The 15,594-nt window shown below is 40.8% G+C and overlaps 1 protein-coding gene across 16 annotated transcripts in view; it reads right to left on the bottom strand.

The window, feature by feature from the left end:
• Window positions 1–15,594, bottom strand: part of DOCK10 (dedicator of cytokinesis 10) — a 222,607-nt gene that overhangs the window by 127,276 nt on the left and 79,737 nt on the right. For 2 of the 16 annotated variants that reach the window (XM_072995977.2, XM_020792598.3), the window contains exon 1: window positions 10,350–11,111. The exons of the other annotated variants lie outside the window; for them this stretch is intronic. In XM_072995977.2, the coding sequence (XP_072852078.2) occupies window positions 10,350–10,454 (105 nt within the window). In that variant the 5' untranslated portion in view covers window positions 10,455–11,111. Of the gene's footprint in view, window positions 1–10,349; window positions 11,112–15,594 lie in introns of those variants that run through there. 16 annotated transcript variants of the gene reach the window in all.

Below are 15,594 nucleotides of genomic sequence, written 5' to 3'. Positions count from 1 at the left end.
TATAAGGAGAATTCTCAGTCTGCTTCAGAGATGGAGATGTCAGCACTTACCAACCTAGTAGTTATTTCTAAGCATTAACATTCAAATATGTCATCTGAGTACAATTGATCTTATTTTCTGCACTGTTTATAGTGAAAGATGTGAGCCATGTAGCACCAATACTAATTTTACTTTCTTTTTTTCATTTTTCTTTTTCCTTCATTTTGAGAAGGAATTTGCCTCTCGTTGCTTTTGCAGTACAAATCTCTGGTCCTTTTCCCTGGAGTTTTATTATTTAGACCTAGGGACTTCTCATAAAAATCTGGTAGAAGTCTAGCAAAATGTGAAGTAGTACATTTCTCTCACACATTGCTTTCTGGGAGATTTGTAACTGAGCTAGTTGCACTGAAAGCTTTAACAGTCCTGGGATTGTCTCTCCGTTGAATTTAATTTGTCTGGATCTCCTGGAAATGAACCAATTAGACAATCTCTGTGCCAGGACTGAATGGTGCAGGATTGCATTTTTATAATGCCTTTCTTGATGTGTGCTGCCTTAAATGAATAACGAATTACGCTAGCCGGATGCAAATGATGATGTTTCTATAAAAAGAGGCACTCATGAGCACGCTCCTACTATTACACATCATTTCTACAGACCACGTATTTACTACACTGTAAAATGGAGCCTTCCATATCTATTTTCAACAGTGAAGCTATCCTTAATGTGCATCTGGTCTGAGCTAGTGCCAGAACTAGACTGAATTTTTGCTACCATATGCAGCTGTGTGTGTTTGTGTGCACACACATGCTTTAATAATATATAGCTTGTTAGCCATGAAATAAAATCTCTCCTTCTACAACCTCCCATTGTTTGTCACAGTACTGTATCTCTTTCAGCAATGACGGCTAAAAATATCCTCATAATTGATTTCATAGAAGCAGATACAGTGCATAGCTTGCCTGAGGTTTCAAAATGTGAACGCACTCAGAGAATACTTTTCACACAAAGCTCTTCTTCAGAACGATGGGGCAAAGCAGTGTACATACACCATCTTCAGATGCAGATTTGGTGCTGAACCCTTGAACTACTTTTAAGTATCCACACCATAAAGGAGACTGAAAAGACACTTTAGGAAAAAAAAACAATTATTATACAGGTTGCCTAATAGAAAACCTTCTATGAATGCAACCTGAAATGTTATTGCTTGTCTGCAAACTCCATTCTGATTATTCCTACATTCCCTTTGTCATGGGATGGCAACTACTGTTTTCAAGAAGGAGCATGATCATCTTGCTAGTTCTGGTCTTTGCTGCATCGTGTATGACAGTAGTCAGAACCAAGATATCAGAAAACCAGCAGGAAGCTGGTTGAAATAACCTGGAATCTATCTTGCATGTGCCTTCATAGAGTGATAAGCTAGGGAGTAAAAAACTAAAGAGACGTGGTGGCGCTTTGGGCTAAACCACAGAAGCCTGTGCTGCAGGGTCAGAAGACCAAGCAGTCATAAGATCAAATCCACGTGACGGAGTGAGCACCTGTCACTTGTCCCAGCTCCCGCCAACCTAGCGGTTCGAAAGCATACAAATGCAAGTAGATTAATAGGGACCACCTCGGTGGGAAGGTAACAGCGTTCCGTGTCTAAGTCGCACTGGCCATGTGACCACGGAAGATTGTCTTCCAACAAAACGCTGGCTCTATGGCTTGGAAACGGGAATGAGCACCACCCCCCAGAGTCGAACACAACTGGACAAAAATTGTCAAGGGGAACCTTTACCTTCACCTAAAAAACTAATTCACTAAGGGTTATAAGTATAATATGCTAACTCCAGCATTATTTTGCCTGTGTGGTAGAAACTGAGGAAGGAACGACCACCTAATAAACTATTCTGTCCATGATCCAGAAATGAATGAATGTTAGCAGAGTGATAAGTGATAAAAAAAGAAAAGATATAAAGAAAAGAAGTGGCAATGGCTGGCTATACATCAAGAGGTATAAAGGAAACAAAGACTCTACAAGATTTGGAGATATCTCATTGCATCAGGCAATGACCAAGATTACATAAACTTACACAATTGTTCAATAGAAGGCCACCTTCTGCCATCTATAGATCTTTGCCTATCTCCAAATCTGTTCCAGAGTACAGACCTCTGAAGCAGACTTGGAGGTGTGCCTGTGGGAGGGTCACAGGTGGGAAGGCCTCTTCCCTCTGTCGAAGGAAGGAGCCTCTTAGTAAAACTCACTGACAAACATCCCCATGCCAGATACATCTGGTCCTTCACTTAAAGCAGAACCTACTCTAAGATCCAAGAGTCCTTCCATTTTCATGAAGGCAAATTTGTCAGAGCAAGAACAGCTCCATATGCAGAGGAAACAAAGGATATTCACTAAGGGTGGTGAAGAGGCTGAAGGGTAGTGGCATGTCTAAAACACATCACCGTATGGAAAGCTAAGCAAGGCAGCCCTTCAGGTTAATCTACAAAGAATGTCCTAAATTCTTTGAATCTGTTATTGTATTTCTGATGTCACTCTCCTCTGAGTGCTCCTCATTCTTAGAAAGAGAAAGGATTCTCGAACTAAGAGATAAAGCAGTTTCTGGGCAAAAATAATGATTTCATTTTAAATCCAAGTATTCAGCTCTATCTCTATCCTTTGGTATCTCTTAACCTAATAGGATTGTGTGATGATTTGAAATACGTGTTGTTATTTTTAGTATACAGATGGAGATGCACAACATTTTCTTGTATGAAGTGGAAAAGGAGGTCAGCTAAGCAACTTGAATTTAAAATAAGAAACTGCTTCAAGAAAAAGAGTTCTACAGGAGTAGACCAAAGAGGTCATACAAAGATTTTTGTTTCCAGCGATGGGAATTTTCATGTTTCCACATGGAATGAGATCACACATGGTCAATTTACTCTTGGTTAACTATATACTGGGGACTTGCAAACTTTTCTTATAATTTAGGGCAATTCTCACAACTTCAATATGCTGAGGATATTTTAAAAAATCTAACTGGATCAAATATAAGGTCCATGAAGTTCAGAATCCAGCACACATTTAGGTCTTTCTTGCAACTTTAAATATTTAAGGCAAGTGTCTTAAAGTTTTTAGAAGAGGTAGCTGTGTTAGTCTGTGCTAGCATATCAAGCAAAAACAAAGGAAAAATATATTTTAAAAAACAGAGAAAAATATTGTGGTACTTTAAAGACTAACTACTAAATTTCCAGATGAGCTTTCATGGATGAAGCCACTTCCTCATACAATCCCACCAAGGAAGTGGACGTGTCCACAAAAGCCCATATTAAAATAAAAATAGTCTTTAAGGTGCCACAACATTTTTGAGTCCTTTATTTTTTTCTTTTGTTTTTGCCTGAAATTTCTTAAAAGTATGATTATTCGCATATTTGTTCAAAAGTAAACCAGGCATAAGAAGAAAGAGGGCTCTCAAGATGACTAGGATCATAAAGGGAAAATCCAAGGTAATGCCTGCCCCAAAAGCTGAACCAAAAATGAAGGGGAGTCTGGCAGCAAATGCATATGGAAATATCTCAGAGGAAGTGAACCAGGAAAAAGAGTATTTGGTCTACAGAGGCCCAGTGCAGCAACAGAGATGGCCAGATCAATCCTCTAGCAAACTCATGATGAGATGGATGCCTGCTCATAAGTAAACCAGAAGTAACCTCAGCTGTGAAGATCAGCTGAGCAAATAACTGTGGTAACATTTGACTAAAACAAGCAAGCAAACAACAACCACCTACATTCAAGACTGAACAATTCAGTAAGAAAATTTCTGCTAGTTTGCTTTTTTTACTCTGTAGGCCATTCTGATTTCTTTTGGACCTTTGATTTAAGATGTCCTTTAAGGACAAACAGTTCCATATTTCTGTTCTAATGGAATTTAGGCCCTTTGTGGGTGTGCACATTTTGATTGAATTACATCTTCAAAATCTGACTTTCTCCAGGAAGTGAAAACATCATAGCTCTCATGGAGAAAGGTACAGATGGAATTCCAGCTTCTCCTTTCTATATTGCTCATGAATCTCTTGCTGCTGCACTTTATAGGCCAAAGTGTAAAGGCCTTCCATCTTCCATAAGCATCACACAGCCTTTCATCCATAACAAATCTAAATACTATAAAAAATGATGGAATGTATACAAGTATAGCTCTAACCTTGTCTCAGTATTCAATAAAGCAATGGAAGACTGACTGTTGTAGCAACACATGTCAAATGAATGAGAAGAATCAGACTTGTAGCTTTAAAATCTATCACAAGGAAGTGCTGTATAATTACTCATGGTTAAAAAAACCACTATAGTACTGCTCTTCCAAACCAACGACCGTCCGCTGTGCATATTTTCCATCTACAGTAGCTGACTACAGAATTTCTGCTATTTACAAAAAATAAAAATAAAAAAGAATGAGAGAGAGGACAATCTGTTGGAATTCCAGAGGTTGGGAGTGTATTTATGCTCCAGAGTCATAGCAGTCTAATGTCTAATGACACTTTAATGGTTACAGAATCCCAGAGTCTGTAGATGAATGAGATACTTGGAATTCCCTTCTAGGCAGCTATAGTGCATTTCTCTAAACCAGTGGTTCCCAACCTTGGGTAACCTGGGTGTCCTTGAACTGCAGTTCCCAGAAGCCTCCACCACTAGCTCTGCTGGCCAAGGTTTCTGGGAGTTGCAGTCCAAGAATATCTGGACTATCCAAGCTTGGAAACCACTGCTCTAAATTATGCCAAATAATTCTCTAAATACTTCAGTGAGTGTCAAAACACAGGACTCTATGCAGGGGAGCCGTAACAGTTAAAATGTTATTGAACTATTATAATTATGTATTGCATACACACTTTTAAGAAGCATTTCTTGTGTTATTCAGACTATCTCACTGTAGGTTATACAGCCCACTGAGATGTAATGGACTTTGGTTATATATAAATTCTGCTTCAAATATCAGCATTATAAGAGCAAAAAAGACCTGGAATCACCACCTCCAGCTGTTCTGACAGGGAAAACATTCCATAAGATGGCATTGATACAATTGCCCTAAATTTGCCAGGCAAACGTTGAGCTCACATTAACACTTTTCGAAACTAGGGATTAATTGCTTCTTGTGGCAACCTAAATTTGCTAAGAAAATGCAGGGAAGCGCCAGAGATCATACAGTTTAATTGACCATGTAATTGTCATATAATACTAGGATAACTCAAAGTGAGGGGTGCATAAGTTTGGTCTCCAGGAAGAAATGCACATATACACAATCACTACGTTGATTCAAATATCAAGGAATTTTCAGAATCAATAGGAAAAACAGTGGTGGGGGTTTCAAGTGTTAATAGATATTAATTCACTATGAATAAAAAATAATTGCCAGGTGCCACCATTTTATAATTCTCTATCATCACTAACCTCTCTCTGGAATCTGTTGTTATTATGATGGCATATCAAGTAACATCTGATGTATGGTGGCTTTGGCAGTGTTTTCAAACTATGTGAGGTGCTTAAGGAGTGGTTTTAGCAATGCTACAAGCCCTGCGGGTTTCCATGGCCTAGCAAAAATTCAAATATGGGTGTCCTAAGTTGTAGTGTGTCACTCTATCCAACAAACCACAGTAGATCTCTTCCTAAATTTGAGATGCTCCATATTCTATGTATCTTTTACATATTGAGGTGTCACTTGTTCCGTCCAAAATCCTATTGCTGATGTATGCTGGTCCAAGGGAGGGTGCTTTACAACTTGTGTGTGTGCCCAGGAGCATAACCAGCCCCTTATTAATAAGCTGCAGTTTGCTGCCAAGACTTCTATTTACACAAGTGTAGATTGGCATTTGACCAGTCCATTTGAAATGTAAAACACTTAACAAATAAAATTTTTACACTTTAAAGAGCAAGGCCTGCATTTTCCTCCCCTTCACTATATTTTGCTATGTGCCCTATCATGTACTTAAAGCAGTGGTTCTCTATTATGTGCTTACAGAATCCAATAAGGTTAGCCACAGAAGCAGAGGGAGGCACTAGCTATATATTGAAACCAGAAATGCCTTTAAGGCAAGTACTTAGTGTGCTCCAGTTGTGAAATACTGGGTGGGAAGGCATAGGTTATGAACTGTGGAAGTGATGTCAAGGAAATCCATGTTTTAACTACTTTCCTAGAGGCACTGAGAAATACACTGCCAGTGTAGTATGCCACAGTGATTGTGTCTTACTTTATCCCCTCTATAAGAGGAAAAAGATTCAGGTCACAGCATTTTCCTGCATAAGCAAGCACAGTTTAGAAAAAGAGCAACAACAGGAAAACACAACAAAACTTTCCTCCCATCTACAAGGAAGGAAGGAAGGAAGGAAGGAAGGAAGGAAGGAAGGAAGGAAGGAAGGAAGGAAGGAAGGAAGGAAGGAAGGAAGGAAGGAAGGAAGGAAGGAAAAGTGAAAATGAGGAATGAAACAAAACTAGTTTTACAATAGCCCACCATCCACAGGAAAATGGGACACAGGGGTTGGTGACATCTTTATTAGACTACTAAAATCTTGCATACATAGGCTAAAATTTGCCTCTTTCTCCAGCTGTGCCTAGGTGTGCTGTACACGTTTCCTTGATGAAATCAGGTTCCAAATTATGGGTGGCAAAAGTGGTCAGAGACAGTAGGTTTCAGGTTTCATCTCCATGCATTTGGCTGCAATTGGCTTATCTAGTGCATGAATCCACATGTTATCCTTACCTTTCTAAAGTGTGGTTTTTCTCATGTTTGTGCATGCTTCTGTTCCCCCAAATGTTCCCCCATCTTTTGATGTACGGTGTTGTGGGGTGATGAAGTACTTATTGACTGACAGCTCTCCGTCTAACACGTTTGAGACATTCTAATCTGCATTGCCAGAGGTGGAACTTGAAACCTATGCATCTGACCCAATTCTGCCACCTCCAGTTTAGACCTTGCCCACGTGTGGATTTTGGAACCATTATGTTTTCTTCTGCACCACTGCCAGTTCTGCAGCACTGCCAGACTAGTAATGCCTAGTCTGAGAAAAACTGGAACAGCTTTGAAAGCTAACATCTGTGTGACAGATCTTAGTAGTCTACTCAAGGTGTCACCCACCATTGTCTTTTGGAGTGTGCAGAAGAACCACCCATCTTTTTTTTATTTTTAGGTAGAAAAATGAAAGAAGAACAGGGTAATTGAAACACTGCTCCCCTTCTTTGCCTATTGTTACTAAATCAAGCTAGACTTTTCACAGTAATCATGGACATATACAAAATATTATCCCATAGCCAAGTTCTACTCCTGTGCAACTAGAAAATAAACCACACTGGAAGAGAAAACACACATCTTTCTGAATTAAGATACAGACTGATGAGTCTTGAAGAGCACAACTATGCTGCCAAAGATTTATAGTCAAATCTATAATGCCTGCATGCACAAAAGCCACCTTCTACAGAGATCTTCCTTATCAGACTAGGGTGTTAATTTCTTACAAACAATTTTTCCTCTATAGAATTGCTATTTATAACACTAGCAGCCATCACAAGTGAGGTATAAAACAACACTTTATTGACTGGGATGAACAGTAGATTGGTCCAGCAGCTCAGTAAAATAGGAGTGACTTATTTCCAGCGGATATGGAATAAATAATGAGAATTCTTCCAGATTCAGTAAATAAAACTGACAAATATATGTGAGGGTATTTTTAAACTTTTTAGATGAATATCATGAAAAGTCATTTAGAAGCTAGACAACTAAGTTCCCACTAAAAAATAAAAATAAAAATCCACACTTTTTATTTAAAAAACATAATTTGATATTAAGGATGGCTCTAAGATGAAAAATACTGTCTCCAAATTAAACAAATTAGTGCATCTCCTTCAATGTGAGGGAATTTACTTTAAAAAGCAAGTACGTACAGTGTCAAGTCCCTCTCAAAAAGCAGTTACAGTTATAAGTAACCAGAACAATTATATTTTTAATTTTTTCTATATTAAAAAAAACCCTGAATCCTATGAGCCAAGGGCCTGTGATGCAAAACACACTCTCCTCTCTCTGCTTCAAAGTTACCTCAGCACCCACAACAGAGCGCAAGACAGCAGCAGAAAGAACAGACTAAAGCTATTTCTCCTCCACCATTTAGTGACACCATATCCATCCATAAATAAAAATTGTAACTTAAAAGTTACCAGGAGCGAAGTTATGGCTACAGAGAAAAAGGCAGAGTAGAAATGAAATGAAATGAAAACAAACGAGTGTGATATAAATTTTACTCAGAGAAAAATAACATGGGAGAGACTCAATGAGGCTGTTTAGAAAGTATGACTCATCTTCCTTCTCCCAGTCTCAGCCATTTCCACCACCACCACCTCACATCCTTCTATCCCTCCTGCCTCAGAAGGCCAAACTGGATGTATACAGACAGTGCCAAGCCTCCATTATATCCATTGAACTCTGAGTTATTTACTCTGGATAGAACAAGCTTTCCAAGGTAGAGACTTTTCTTATCATGTCTTACTCGTTCCTTTTAATTGGACCTACCAACAATTGGACACGGAACCTTCTGCATGTAGAACATGCATTCTGTTCATGCATTACAGCCCCTCCCTGTGAACAGATCTCGTTTGTAGTTTTCTTTCTTCTTTTTAAATAAATAAATGGTTACCCAGGCCTAATTCAGATTTTTTAAAAAATGTGTTAGATTGGACACATTTTGCTTTACCCATTTGTTAATATTCATCAACGCTGAAAGTCCTCCTTCTTTTACATAACTTGCCAAGTATTAATTTCCCTTAATCTACAATTTGCTCCACTGTAGCAAAAATCAGCTGGGTTGGGGGACATTTACATCAGGAAAATTATACGGAGCACAAATTAATCGCCAATGCCATGACTCCAATCACAGCCTCCAATGTTTTATCTGATATGACTGAGCTGCACTTACAAAATGCCTGAACTTTCTGTAAATTCTCTCAATTAATTAATTGAATCATCCCTTGGCAAAGCAACCACAAAAGCAGAGTCTTTTGAGATGTGCAAAGCTGTGCTGGATACCAAACTAAATACTAGCATGATGAACCTATAACACAGAGTTCAGGCTAAGGAGCTGTACTTTCTAAAAACTTCAACTTTCAGAGACTGATGGTTGGGAAAGTGAGCTGTTTTAAAGTCATTGTGTACTGATGTGGAAGACAGATGACAACGTGTCAAATCACTCCACATTACCAACTGCCTGGATAATAACAGAGATTTAAAAAGTGCTTCCATTACACAACTTTTCTTCCAGCTTGGCAGGCAAATGTTTCCTTCTATGCAAGACAACAATCAGAATGAAAAATTGTAATCCTATCAATGTCCAAACTGCTCTTTACATAGTCTTTCTTTCTTTCTTTCTTTCTTTCTTTCTTTCTTTCTTTCTTTCTTTCTATTTATTTATTTATTTATTTATTTATTTATTTATTTATTTATTTATTTATTTATTTCGCCCCAAAGTGAAAGGCAAAAGGGAATTTCTAAAAACACAAGTGGGGGAGGGGATTAATTAAAAGCTGGTTTTAAGCTGATTTTTGTTTCATTAGGTTTTTAAAACCAACAATCACTATTATATAATAATTTCCAGGGCAAAAGCTATACGTCTGGCACAGAAAAAAACAGCAAACGTTTGTGGCACCTGAAAGAACAGCAAGGACATGTCAAATGGAACTTGCTCAACTTTAAAGTGCCACAAGACTCTTTTGTAATATGATAAAGCGTAAGACTCTGCTGACCCGTAGGTATTGATGGATATCAGCACTTATGGGTCAGCAGTACAGTATCTTAAACTTTATTGTTCCAAAATGACTCCATAAACAGAGTCTACTTTTGTATTATTTTTTCCCCACTGATCTTACATCCATAGTGCTAACTGAATCAGTCAGTTTGAGTCTACTACGTACCATGTTCCATAGTATATTGTACTAGGCATTATGTGGAATAGTGTTCTTCCTCTGCTAAGCAGTAGCCACACAGGCTGCTCTTAACACATGCAGAACCATTTCAACATCTTCCTCATGGAGTTAATGCAACAGTTGTATGTCATATCCTGCCATATCTTTCAAAGCTGAAATCCAGTTACAGTACATCTAATTCTTGGTTTCAAAAAAGAAAATGATAACTCTCTGCGTTTGCACAATCAAACTGTCAATACTGATTCTCTCTCCCCCCCCCCTTTAATTTTACATAAACTACAAACAAGGGTTGGAACTATGGTATTCTAGCCAACTTGAGGAAGGGCCATCATGTCCAAGGGGTGAATTTGCATTACACACTATTGAATACCAACACTAGGTTCTGTTCCCCCCTCCAACTCCTACAATAGAGCAGCCACATAAAAAGAAGAACTAGACATACATACACAGCTCAATCTTTGGATTTCTCCAGGATTTGTTCGTCTAACTGTCCTTTTCCTTCGCCAGTGTTCACTGGGGTCTCTTCTGAATACTTTTCCTTTAAAGCTCATTGTGGGAGAATGAGCTCAAGCAGCAGAGAAATCTATTATATAAAAGCACATTGCTTTGACTTTTTGTCTATAACGCTTCAGTGAAGTGAAGGTTTTAGCTGTACTGTGTGAAGGGGAAGTATATCTGACCTCATCTTATGCTGTATCCACAGAAACGTCAGAGGAAAAAAAAACCCAGCACCCTTATTTATAACTCACTACTTCCTGTGAGCAATGTTGGGCTGTTTAAAAGATGGTACTTCAATGAACGAGAAATAAAATCTTTGGAGAGATAATGCGTTAGGCACAGAATTTCCCTTTACTCTTTTCAGGCCCACCCATAAGAAAATCTAGTTTCAGTTATTTGCAGCAGCTATTCATCTACTGTTACTTTTGGTACGTCAGTAACACCTTTTGTCCACTGAATCAGTTATTCCAGTTTGAGTAAAGAAGACCTCTCTGAGAGGCTGATGATTCCAGAAGCGCTTCAAAGTCCTCCATGACTTCACCTCTCAACCCAGCTATGGACAATAGTGATTGTACCAATATATGGAAGCTCTCCTAGATCACAGTGAGGCTTCGGACAGTGAAAGACATCTTTGTAGATGCCTTGGGGCTTTCAATGCAAATACAGTAATTTGCATTGAAGACTGAAGGCACCAGGGAGGCATCTAAGGCAACTTCCCGCTGAGCAGCACACACACAAAGGGTTTCTGGGTCTCAAAGAACTAGAGGCAATCTCCAGAAATTGCTGTTCTTTTCTTGATCTACAGACATGGAAGTAAATCTCAGAGTGAGCAGCACAGAAGGAAATAGTATGATCTGCCTGGTTGTGAGGTAATGTCAATGGCTGGGCACTCTTGTCCACTCGTACCCAGCTAGTGCCAGGCTCAGATTGAAAGCATGCATGTTGCTTCGAGTGGCAGAATGGGTCCCAAAACTGGCACCCACCAACGCTTGCCCCTTGTTCTCTCTCCTTCTCCCTGGCCTTTCGGCATAGTGTCATTGGACCCATTTTGGCCTTTCTCAGATTAATCTGCTGTAAACTTTTTATTCCACCCTCTGGCTTTGTGGAAGGTTTTTTTATAAAAAGGCCAGCTTGGATGATGGTTTTCTTCGTTACTTGTGCTACTGCCTACAGAATCTTTTGAACAAATTTGTTCCCATTTGTGATTTTTAAAAAAAGGAATATGGAAGCATAAATGTACAAAATAAACATGTGCTCTCTAAGCACAGTGTGTTCGTAACAGATTTATTTTCCTTGTGACTGTATTTTTTAATAATTTAACACAGTTCCTTTAATAGCTGCACTCATCTAGTTGATTGAGACTGTTAATTCTTTCTCTCAAGGCTTGTGGTCAGATCGACTAGCTATTTATTTCGCTTACTTAAAAAGCCAAGCTGTGAGGGCAGGCAGGGAGTTGCATTTTAATTTATCCCCGTTACCACATGTCATGAAACCGGAGGCCTGCAATCCTGTTCAATTGCCATGAATAAACACCCCTTCACACAGGACTTAGATTTGAACTTCTGATTAAAGTACTTTTTCTGCTATGGGCTGGCTCCATTTTTACAGCAGATTATGCCTACCAGTCTGACACACAGGAGATTTTTAAAAAACCCTTTTTGATTGTTGATTACAAAGAATAATTTGCACTGCTTTTCATCATGTAACAATTTGCTGCAGATTCTTACTATAGTAAGAAGATGGTTTATGATGTTGTTCTAGCAACATTGTAAACAAGCCCTAAGAGAACAACAGTAGTGATGAAAGCAGTGGTATGGTTTGAATAGAGCTATTCATTGTGACAGTCCCCACTGCTGCCAACACTTCTGCAAGCATAATACACAAATGAAATCAGCCATGTCAATTCATATAGACAACTGAGAAGCAGGTCTTTTGTAAATTTAATATCTCTTAATCGTCTATTCACACCCAACCCAAACCCCGATTGCTTTGCATTACAACAGGAATAATCATAGTAAGCACATGCCATCAAGTCAATTCTGACTTATGGTGACCCTTTTCAGGGTGTTTCAGGTAAACAGTACTCAGAAGTGGTTTATCATTCCATCCTTCTGGGGGGCACCCTTGAACTGTGCAAATTGTCCAAGATCACATAGGCTGGCTCTACTCACTGGAGGCACAATGAGGAATTGAACTTCCAACTTCTTAAAATACCAGGAAGTTATGTTGAACGCAATTCAGCTTTCCTCTTTTAAAAAGGCGCTTGTTTTCCCTGTATGAATGAATGACAGGTATTAAGTTACATAGAAGAAAGTAAAGAGATGGCTTCCAGACATAAAGAAACCAATGGCTCCTGTCTGTATACTCTCTATTTCATGTCAACTCCTGAATGTGACAAAAGAGAGTGGGCTGGTGGATGCTTTGAAGTCTTACAGACAAAGAGCCCCACTTCACTCCTACTTCGGAAAGCAGTTAAAGGCAGCCATTTCTGGAAAAGAAGAACATAGAGGCAAGCCGATGCCCTTTTCCAAGCTATGCAGACATTCTCAGAGACTACCAATGAAGAACCACAACATTCACAACGTTGGCATTTGTCCTCGTTTTCCTTCCTACCACCAACACTGGTGGAGTTCTGAAAGCTTCTCACATGACACCATGAAATGAACTGCCAAGGCAAAATCGCTTAACACAGGATCCCTCAAGCTGTGCTGAGTTCACAGAAAGCAGAAACTCTTTCAGGGACACTGAAAACTGAGCTTTTTTTTAAAGTAACACTTTCGTTTACAAATGAATTCTAGGTTTTCTTCCCCAATTCAATTCAGATGGAAGAGAGTTGAAGAGTACAAGTGTGGAAAACAGCTTTGAGATCAACTGGTAGCCAGTAAAGTTTAAACCCCTGTCTCATCTCTCTGACAGAAAGGCACTATAATTACGATTTGTCCTTACAGGGGTAATATAATAGAAAGTGGGGGGATCACTCTTCTCTGAGACACATCTGTAGGAGGCATGGATTTTGGTTCCAGTAATTGCTGAAATGGCAATGTACATCTCTGAACTTCACCAAAATTGTTTCCAGGTAGCTGGATTATGGAGGGAGCCAGAGAGTTCTACATCTACTTCTGCTTCATTGACTATGCAAAAACCTTTAACTGTGTGGACCACAGCAAACTATGGCAAGTTCTTAAAGAAATGGAAGTCCCTGACCACCGTATCTATCTCCTGAGAAATCTATATGTGGGACAGGAAGCAACAGAACTGGATATGGAACAACTGATTTGTTCAAAATTGGGAAAGGAGTACGACAAAGGCTGTATATTGTCTCTGTGCTTATTTAACTTATATGCAGAATACATCATGCGAAAGGCTGGACTGGATGAATCCCAAACAGGAATTAAGATTGCCGGAAGAAATATCAACAACCTCACATGTGCAGATGATACCACTCTGATGGCAGAAAGTGAGGATGGCATGCATAACCGAGATGTGGCTTAATGGGGAGGGTGGCCCTCCCCTGGCTCTCATCTGCCCGCCCGGTTATGCCGTCCAGCACCAGGGTAGACTGGAGTGATGGGGGGGGGAGTGGTCATTGTTTACAAATCCAACTTAGAGGTTACTAGGCGCTCCTCGGTGGTAAAGCCAGGTCTAGAGGCACTCCACGTGTTGATTGGGGTTAGGGATGGTTTTGGGATTTTGCTGGGTTACCGTGCTCCCCGCAACCCAGACACTTCCCTACCGGAGCTGGCGGACTTTGTCTCCGCAGCACTGTTGGGCTCCCCGAGACTTTTGGTCTTGGGTGATTTCAACGTGCATGCAGGGGCAGAGGTTTCTGGGCCAGCTCTTGAGTTCCTGGAAACCATGGCTTCCTTGAACATGTCCCAGCATGTCAATGGCCCCACCCACGTGGGTGGCCACACGTTGGACCTGGTCTTTTCCACCAATTGGAGCGAGTGTGGTCTGGTGGTGACCGACCTTGTGTTGCTTCCCTTGTCATGGTCAGATCACCACCTGATAAAATGTAACCTCACAGTGGCTCTCCCCCTTCGCAGGGAGCAGGGACCTATTTCTATGGTCCGCCCTCGAAGACTACTGGATCCAGTTGGATTCCAGGATGCCATGAGAGGGTTCATGGCTGACCTGGCTAGCGCTCCTGTCGATGTACCAGTTGACAGCTGGTTCACCGCTGCCACCAGGGCCATAGACACAATTGCGCCTAAACGCCCTCTCTGGCGCAGAACTCACCCGGCGCCCTGGTTTAACCAGGAGCTTCGAGCGATGAAGCGAATAAGGAGAAGGCTAGAGCGTAGATGGAGGAAGAACCCGACGGATCATAACTGGGTAGCTGTTAGGGTCGCGACTAACCTTTACCTGACCAAGGTAAAGGCTGCATGTAGATCATTCTTCGCTAACCTGATAAGCGAAGCGTCCAACCAGCAGGTGGAGTTATTCCGTATAGTGCGCGACCTATCCAGAACTGGCTCAGGTGATAGGCCTCCCCCTAGTTTTTCACCTGACCAGTTTGCAGCCTTTTTAAAATCTAAAGTGGAGGCCATCCGCCGGGAGCTCTCTCCTTTTTTAAACACAGTGAGTCGAGCTGAGATGTCCAGCGCTCTGTCTTACCCGGTGACTTTCGATTCTTTTCAGCCTGTAACGCCTGTCTCTGTGGCCAGGGTGCTTGATTGCTGTCGAGCCACCACCTCCTCCCTTGACCCTTGCCCGGCCTGGCTAATCAAAGCAGCCAGGCCAATAACAGCTGAATGGGCCACTGTAATAATCAATGGGTCTTTCCTTGAGGGTAGGTTTCCAACTGCCCTCAAGGAGACACTCATTAGGCCCAGTTGGGAATTGGAGGTTTGGCACTTGCCTGGCTCCGTTCCTTCTTAGGGGACCGTCCCCAGAGAGTACAGCTTGGGGAGAGTGTTTTGGCCCCGTGGAGTCTCAATTGTGGGGTCCCACAGGGGTCGATCAGGTCCCCAATGCTGTTTAACATCTATATGAGGCCGCTGGGTGGGGTCATCAGGGGGGCTGGGGCTTCGTGTCATCAATATGCCGATGACACCCAGCTCTACATCTCCTTTTCACCAACTGCAGGTGATGCTGTCCTGTCCCTCCAGCGCTGCCTGGGGGCCGTACTGCAATGGATGCAGGAGAATGGGCTGAGGCTGAACCTAGATAAGACGGAAGTTCTGAGGGTGG

Source organism: Pogona vitticeps, chromosome 3, assembly GCF_051106095.1.
Source record: "Pogona vitticeps strain Pit_001003342236 chromosome 3, PviZW2.1, whole genome shotgun sequence".
Taxonomy (NCBI): Eukaryota; Metazoa; Chordata; class Lepidosauria; order Squamata; family Agamidae; genus Pogona; species Pogona vitticeps.
Note: the sequence above shows the minus strand (reverse complement) of the source record. Positions and strands in the feature narration are given on the sequence as shown.